At 37.3% G+C, this 8,901-nt stretch overlaps 1 protein-coding gene across 1 annotated transcript; it reads left to right on the top strand.

The window, feature by feature from the left end:
• The first annotated feature begins 309 nt into the window (after window positions 1-309).
• On the top strand, window positions 310-1,390 carry LOC133047337 (26S proteasome non-ATPase regulatory subunit 7-like). Its single transcript, XM_061130578.1, has one exon. It carries the CDS (start codon window positions 405-407, stop codon window positions 1,362-1,364), a length of 960 nt encoding a protein of 319 aa, XP_060986561.1. The 5' UTR covers window positions 310-404; the 3' UTR covers window positions 1,365-1,390.
• Window positions 1,391-8,901: the final 7,511 nt, after the last annotated feature.

The raw sequence follows: 8,901 nt of genomic DNA on the forward strand, positions 1-8,901 counted from the left end.
TTTGGAAGTTTGATAAATCGAGGGAAAACCAAAGCTCCTAGCTATGGGAATTAAATATTTAGAAAAATGAAATTAAGGCAAAAGAGAAGAGAGAAAAACTTCAACAGATGAAAAGTTTCACAAAATGTTGTTTCCAATATAATTATAAATTACCTCATAACTATCTGTGTGTTTACCCATGTGCGTGTGTGTGTGCATTCACACGTGGTCACAGACACACAAAAATTAAGGCAAAGCAGTCCGACGCGCGGGGCACTCTGGGAGCGGAAGAAGGCGTCGCGCGGCGGCGGCTCAGCCGGAAGAGGAGGAGCCAGGCCTGGAGGATAGCCGAGAGTTACTGCCGCTCCGGCTGCCGGTGTTTGCGGGTCGCGGGGAGCAGGGCCTGGTGGGCGGGGTGTGTCGCGATGCCGGAGCTGGCGGTGCAGAAGGTGGTGGTCCACCCCCTGGTGCTGCTCAGTGTGGTGGATCATTTCAATCGAATGGGCAAGGTTGGAAACCAAAAACGTGTTGTTGGTGTGCTTTCGGGGTCGTGGCAAAAGAAAGTACTCGATGTATCCAACAGTTTTGCAGTTCCTTTTGATGAAGACGACAAAGATGATTCTGTCTGGTTTTTAGACCATGATTACTTGGAAAACATGTATGGAATGTTTAAGAAGGTCAACGCCAAAGAAAGAATAGTTGGGTGGTACCACACAGGCCCTAAACTACACAAGAATGACATCGCCATCAATGAACTCATGAAAAGATACTGCCCTAACTCAGTATTGGTCATCATTGATGTGAAGCCAAAGGACCTGGGACTGCCCGCAGAAGCATATATTTCGGTGGAAGAAGTTCATGATGATGGAACCCCAACCTCAAAAACATTTGAGCACGTGACCAGTGAAATTGGAGCCGAGGAAGTCGGAGTTGAACACTTGTTAGGAGACATCAAAGACACTACAGTGGGCACTCTTTCCCAGCGGATCACAAACCAGGTCCATGGTCTGAAGGGCCTCAACTCCAAGCTCCTGGACATCAGGGGCTACCTGGAGAAGGTGGCCACTGGCAAGCTGCCCATCAACCACCAGATCATCTACCAGCTGCAGGATGTCTTCAACCTGCTGCCAGATGTCAGCCTGCAGGAATTTGTCAAGGCCTTTTACCTGAAGACCAACGATCAGATGGTGGTGGTATATTTGGCCTCACTGATCCGTTCTCTGGTTGCCTTGCACAGCCTCATCAACAACAAGATTGCCAACCGGGACGCAGAAAAGAAAGAAGGGCAAGAAAAGGAAGACAGCAAAAAGGATAGAAAAGACAACAAAGAGAAAGAGAAGGAAAAGAGTGATGTAAAGAAAGAAGAGAAAAAGGAGAAAAAATAAAACATGTAGCTTTTTAATTTGTAAATTAAAATCTTATAAACTAAAAAAAAAAAAATTAAGGCAAAGCAATTTGAATTAAAATAATATCCATGTTTCAATTATCTGCATGCTACAAGAAAAAGTAAAAATGATTGTGACCACAATAACTTTTGCAATTGTTGTAGTTTCCATTTGAATCATGTGTAGACTATTTTAGAACAGTTTTTCTTTTTAAGAAAAATCATTGGCAACCACTGGGATGGAGAACAAAATAAGCCGATTCATTTATTTTTTTTTCCACAGATGGACTACTATTACAGATGGTGCTATTAAAATTATGTCAAAACAATGTTCACAGAGAAGTGGGATTTAACTTCAAATATTTTTAAATGTTCATCAAGAAAGAAAAATAGTGATACTTTGAGAGTCAAGATAAGACAAACTTCCAAATAATTTATGCAATACTTCAACTACCAACAAAATAATTTAGCTTATTGAACTTGCTTTTCAAAATGGAAAAACTTAAATATCAACTTCAATTCTTTTCATTATGCCATGGAGTCTTCATCCCAAGAACACTGGTAAAGGAGAGGAAAATTGTCTTTAGCATCTATGGAATGGGAACTACTCAAAAATACCAATGGAACTGACTATGTATGATTATTGCTTCAGGAAATGATTTCAGTTCAGTTCAGTTCAGTTCAGTTCAATCGTTCAGTCGTGTCCAACGTTTTGTGACCCCGTGAATCACAGCATGCCAGGCCTCCCTGTCCATCACCAACACCCAGAGTCTACCCAAACCCTTGCCCATCGAGTCGGTGATGCCATCCAGCATTCTCATCCTCTGTTGTCCCCTTCTCCTCCTGTCCCCAATCCCTCCCAGCATCAGGGTCTTTTCCAATGAGTCAACTCTTCATATGAGGTGGCCAAAGTATTGGAGTTTCAGCTTCAGCATCAGTCTTTCCAATGAACACCCGGGACTGATCTCCTTTAGGATGGACTGGTTGGATCACCTTGCAGTCCAAGGGACTCTCAAGAGTCTTCTCCAACACTACAGTTCAAAAGCATCAATTCTTCAGTGCTCAGCTTTCTTCACAGTCCAACTCTCATATCCATACATGATCACTGGAAAAACCATAGCCTTGACTAGATGGACATTTGTTGGCAAAGTAATATCTCTGCTTTTTAATATGTTACGTAGGTTGGTCATGACTTTCCTACCAAGGAGTAAGCATCTTTTAATTTCATGGCTGCAGTCACCATCTGCAGTGATTTTGGAGCCCAGAAAAATTAAGTCAGCCACTGTTTCCACTGTTTCCCCGTCTATTTCCCATGAAGTGATGGGACTGGATGCCATGATCTTAGTTTTCTGAATGTTGAGCTTTAAGACAACTTTTTCACTCTCCTCTTTCCCTTTCATCAAGAGGCTTTTTAGTTCTTCACTTTCTGCCATAAGGGTGGTGCCATCTGCATATCTGAGGTTATTGATATTTCTCACAGCAGTCTTGATTCCAGCTTGTGCTTCTTCCAGCCCAGTGTTTCTCAGGATGTACTTTGCATATAAGTTAAATAAGCAGGGTGACAATATACAGCCTTGACGTACTCCTTTTCCTATTTGGAACCAGTCTGTTGGTCCATGTCCAGTTCTAACTGTTGCTTCCTGACCTGCTTACAGGTTTCTCAAGAGGCAGGTCAGGTGGTCTGGTATTCCCATCTCTTTCAGAATTTTCCACAGTTTATTGGGATCCACACAGTCAAAGGCTTTGGGATAGTCAATAAAGCAGAAGTAGATGTCTTTCTGGAACTCTCTTGCTTTTTCGACGATCCAGCGGAAGTTGGCAATTTGATCTCTGGTTCTTCTGCCTTTTCTAAAACCAGCTTGAACATCTTTAACTTCATAGTTCACATATTGCTGAAGCCTGGCTTGGAGAATTTTGAGCATTAATTTACTAGTGTGTGAGACGAGTGCAATTATGCGGTAGTTTGAGCATTCTTTGGCATTGTCTTTCTTTGGGATTGGAATGAAAACTGACCTTTTCCAGTTCTGTGGCCACTGCTGAGTTTTCCAAATTTGCTGGCATATTGATTGCAGCACTTTCACAGCATCATCTTTCAGGATTTGAAACAGCTCAGCTGGAATTCCATCACCTCCACTAGCTCTGTTCATAGTGATGCTTTCTAAGGCCCGCTTGACTTCACATTCCAGGATGTCTGGCTCTAGGTGAGTAATCACATCATCATGATTATCTGGGTCATGAAGATCTTTTCTGTACATTTCTTCTGTGTATTCTTGCCATCTCTTTTTAATATTTTCTGCTTCTGTTAGCTCCATACCATATCTGTCCTTTGTCTTGTCCATCTTTGCATGAAATGCAGTAAATGGTTTAATATGGGCTAAATAATAAAAATATAGCAAGTTAAGATTTTTAAAGATAAGCTTGAATATTTGACAAACTTCTGAAATAATCTCAAGCAAGTAAAAGTCAACAGAAATAAACATTTCTCTTCTAATTGCTGTCATGATAAGAATTTTCCATACCTTATAAATTATCGAATTATACTGCTCAAATGGAAGCAGTAGCTGGATAACTGACCTTTGGTATAGTTCAGCAGTCCCAAACATTTTTGGCATGTATTTTATTTCTATTACTACATTATTACATCAACTCCTCCTCAGATCATCAGATATTAAATCCTGGAGGTTGAGGACCCTTGGTTTAGACATCACAGGCTACATTGCTTTCCTTCCTCTGAGTTGCTGGGTAGATTGAAACTGAAATACAATTTACAGAGCTTCCACTGTTGGCAGAATGGCATATATGATGACATCTGTTTTCAGAGCCCTTCTTGGATATCGTACTTCCAAACAGATAAAGTGGCAAATAATGGCACATTCTAGCACCTATGAGCCAAGCTGGAAACTTATTAATACATTCAAAATCAGATTTTTAGTCAAAGTGGGTCTATGTTTTTAATTTCATTTCAATCAACTAAATTTTTTCCCCTTAAACTTACTCATCCTCAGCAATGTTTAAAAATAAAAATAGGCTCTTTGAAATATTTTCCAGAAATACCTGAAATGTGAGTAAATTTTTTAGCAATATTTATTGCTCAATATCTTCAATCATTTAGACCTTCAAAAGAAGGGAGGAGAGTTTTCAAGTGGGCATTATCCTTGGACTCTAAACATTTTGATTCCTGCTATTTAAAGGCAGTCAAAAGTCCGGAGAAAATAAGAATACTGAAGAAGTTTACGTAACGAGTAACAACCATTTGCAGTCGGAACACTTTCAAAGAATGGTGCATGAAATTCTAAGGAGAACTGAGAGACAGTTTTGTACATTTAATTTAAATCCCTAGTACAAGTATGTGAGAGAAAATAACTAGTTTGAAAATTTCTATTAGCAATGCCATTCAAGTACCTAAAACAATCAATGCATGCTGGCAAAACGTGAAAATAAGTTTTGTGAATTTATTCATATAACAAATGTTATGGAGAACTTACGTTATGCCAGAAAAATTCATTTATGCCTTCATGAAATTAATATTAAATAGTGAAGGACAGGGAAGCCTGGCGTGCTACAGTCCCTGGGGTTGCAAAGAGTCAGACACGACTTAGTGACTGAACCACAACAAAGTCAAAAACACTACCTGCCCAAGTAAAATATATATATATTAGTGTGGATGGTGAGAAGTGCTAAATAAAGCTTAATGCTGTGGAGTAAAAATAAAGTTGCAATGCTGTGTCTGTTAGTTAACTATTACCACAATATTGCCACATTCAACAATAGGTGTTAGTTGCACATGTGTCAACTCTGCTGATCTCTGCTGGGGTTGGCTGGCTGCAGGATGATCAAGGTTGACCCCAGCTGAGATGATTGAGCCAACTCAGCTCTAACCCATGTGTTTCACAACCAACAGCAAACCAGTCCTAGCAGGTTCTCAAGGCGTTGGAAGGCATGTGAGGAGCAAGTGCATACAGCCAAGGCTTCCTGAGACCTAGACTCAAAATTGGCACATTGTCACTTCTAATTCACTAGCAAAGAGAGTCATATTACAGCACCTGGACTCAAAGAACAGTGTAGGTGACCCCACCCACTGAGAGAGAGAGCTGGAGAATCAAGAGTAATAGACACAGGGAGGGGTAAAAATGGGGCCAGGGGCGCATCAACAGTATGGGGGCTGCTTGAAAAGAGTGGTCAAGAACAGGGTTATTGATCTCTTTGATCTAATTGATCAGATACCATAAGGAGGTGAAGGGATGAGCCATTGGGGCATTTATTAATAGAAGAAATATTTCAAGTAAAATGTCCATGAGGCAAGATGGAGAAAATGAGAGAAACTGGTAGAATATGGGGTTACGGTGGTGGAGGGAGGTGATCGGGACACAGATCCTTTAGGCCTTTGTAGGCCCTTGAAAGAACTTTGATTTTGCTCTAAGTAAGATGAGAAGCCATTTAAAGATTATGAGAAAAGGCAAAACACAATTTAACATTTAAGGAGTTTATTACAACTAACAAAATGCTGGGCAGGCTAGTGAATGTCCTGAAAAATGAAAGATTAATTGAGAGCCATGTAAAAATATGTACTTACAGAAAATAAGAGGATTTGATAAATGCTACATGTGGGATCCTATATACAAAACTATGTGCATAATACCTTAAAGGAAATTTAATGATTATTCAAGGTAAAGTGATTTACAACCTGCTTAAACTGAATTTAGAAAATAGCCCAGCTAAGCAGAGACTTCACTGTAAGCTATGACCTTGGATGTATTACTGCTAGGCTCATTGAGCATAAAGGTCCTTTATGTACTGTGCATTTCTGAAAAATTTTCTGGAGTTTTGAATTTTGAAAGTGAAGTAATTTTCCTATTACTGTGATTTAAAATATGTAACCACATGCAAAAATGAGTTGAAATCCCCCCCCCCCAAAAATTGTCATGAACAAGAAGGGAGTTTAACAAAGTAGCAGGTGAAAAAGTTAACATACAAATAGCAATATCATATGTATGTATAAAAGATTTGTATATATAGAAGATTTAATGGAAAAAGATCACACTTATAGCACCCAAAATAATAATAACAATAATATCTAGCCTAAACCTTAAGAAGACTATCCACACCTCTCTGAGGAAATCTATAAAATACCCTTCAATGTTGCAAAAGTAAATGCAAACAAATGAAAAGATATAACCTGTAATTAGATAAGAAAAATCAACATCATAAGTAGATCAGTTTTCCCTGAGGTAATTTAAAAACTTAATACAATAACACCAATAAAAATCATCATGTTTTTCTTTTCTAGAACTTGACAGGTTAAGCTGTAAAGTTCATTTGAAAAGACAAACAAATATAGATACTGGAAAAAAATGGGGGACTGACTAGTTTTAAATTTATTAAAATACACTGTGAATTCCCATAACAGTGTTTCGTAAAAAGACAGATAAATGGAACAGAATAAAACATTCAGGAAAAAACCGAATTACATATATATATACACATAAAATATAGAAAACAATAAAGGTGACATCTCAAGTCTGAAAAGAAAAATAAACTTTTTAGTAAGTGGAATTATAATAACTGGATAGCCATATGAAAAACAAGATTAAAATTATATCCATTCTTTATACTATAAATGAGAATAAATTTAAGAGGTAAATTATATAAACAAAACATACTATACTAGAAATAAATATGATTAAATTCCTCTGTACTCTTGGAATCAGAAAATTTGACTACCTAGTCAAAGTCCAGAAGTAATATAAGAAAATATGAATAAACTTGAATATGGAAGATAAAAGGTACTTTTTGCATAGCAAAAGATACCATGAGCAAATAAAAAAGACAAATGACAAACAAGGGAAAATATTAACTAATGTGTTAATATTCTTAATATGTTAAGAGCTCCTAAAACAAACAAGGAAAAAGACTAATGGTCCCATTTTTTTCGTGAATAGAAAACTGAACAGAGAACCCAAAGAAAATTAAAGGCAAATGTTCCAACTCTAAGGAAGGATGTTCAGTCTCACTGAGAAGAGATATAAAAATTCAGACTACACTGGTATACTATTTCTCCTCAACTAGAATGACAAAAATCACAAAAGTTAAAAACATGTTCTGTTGTTAAATCAATGAAGAATCAGGCATCCTTATATATTTCTATTAGAGCCAAAAAATGTAAAATTCCCAAGGAGAGACATTTAATAATAACTAGCAAAATAGCATGCATTTGCCTTTTGATCCAGAAATAACTCCAGGAGTCTATCTAAGACACACTGGCAAAAAATGTGAAAACCTCAGGAATATTTATTGCACCAATATTTGTGATAGCAGAAGTCTTAAAACTCAATGGACTTAATGGACTCAAATGTTCAGCTTTCTATATAAAACTGTTAATAATTTTTAAAATGTAAGGAAAAGAAAATTTTAAAAATTTATGGAGAAAACATTTTTTAAATGATTTTCTCTAAGTCAAGGAGGAAGAGAAAGGGGTGGTGGTTTGAAAGTAGTTAAACTTCTGTAGAATGCACATGATTTTTTATACTTCACTTTAAGAATTTAAATTGTTGATAAAACATATTTTAATGTTTTAGAACTGAACTGAAAGAATTTATACAGAAAGTCATTTTCAAGTCTGTAGATTTGAACTCAATTTTTGTAACAGAACATTAAATTCTTTTCTGCAGTCAATCATACCTAACAGATAATCAGGCATGTGTTAAAGCAAACTACATGTGGACTGTACGGTCACTGTGAGAGGTACTCCATTGTACAGCAGAGAAAGCTGAGGCTGGTGGAGAATCTCTCAGTTGGAAATCAGGTTACCGGATAAAATTTTAAAAATACCTTAGAAATAAAAGCTTCAGTAGTTAATAACTGTATGAGAGAATAAAATTATTGCTGGTGTCTGTTCTCTTAATGGCCACGATCTCAAGATTCAAATAGAATTGAAATTCCTTCATATTTTAAGAAAGATATTTAGGCTTATGAATCACTTAAACTAGATGCTTGGATGAATTGAGAGTCCATTGAGATGAACCCACAGACACCATCTTCAGTCTCTTAAAAGAATCAGACTTTTTATGATTAATTCTATGATAATAAATATTACATAATAATTTCAATGACTCTTCTTGCTAATCTCCAAGCCACATATAACAAAATCTAAAAAGCTGAAAGGCAAAGGACAAATCCATATACAAGCAGTTCTGCAAAAAACCCTTTGGAGTGGATTCATGTATATATATACATATATATCATACATATACACATATATATATGTATATACATACATATACATATATATGATTCCCTGCTGGCTCAGACAGTAAAGAATCTACCTGCAATGCAGGAGACCTGAGTTTGATCCCTGGGTCAGGAAGATCCCGTGGAGAAGGGAATGGTTACCCACTACAGTATTCTTGCCTGGAGAATTCCGTGCACAGAGGAGCCTGACAGACTACAGTCCATGGGGTCGCAAAGAATCGGACACAACTGAGAAACTTGTGTGTGTGTGTGTGTGTGTGTGTGTAATTTACCAGAGGAGGAAATCCAGT

The sequence above is a fragment of the Dama dama genome, chromosome 26 (assembly GCF_033118175.1).
Source record: "Dama dama isolate Ldn47 chromosome 26, ASM3311817v1, whole genome shotgun sequence".
NCBI lineage: Eukaryota > Metazoa > Chordata > Mammalia > Artiodactyla > Cervidae > Dama > Dama dama.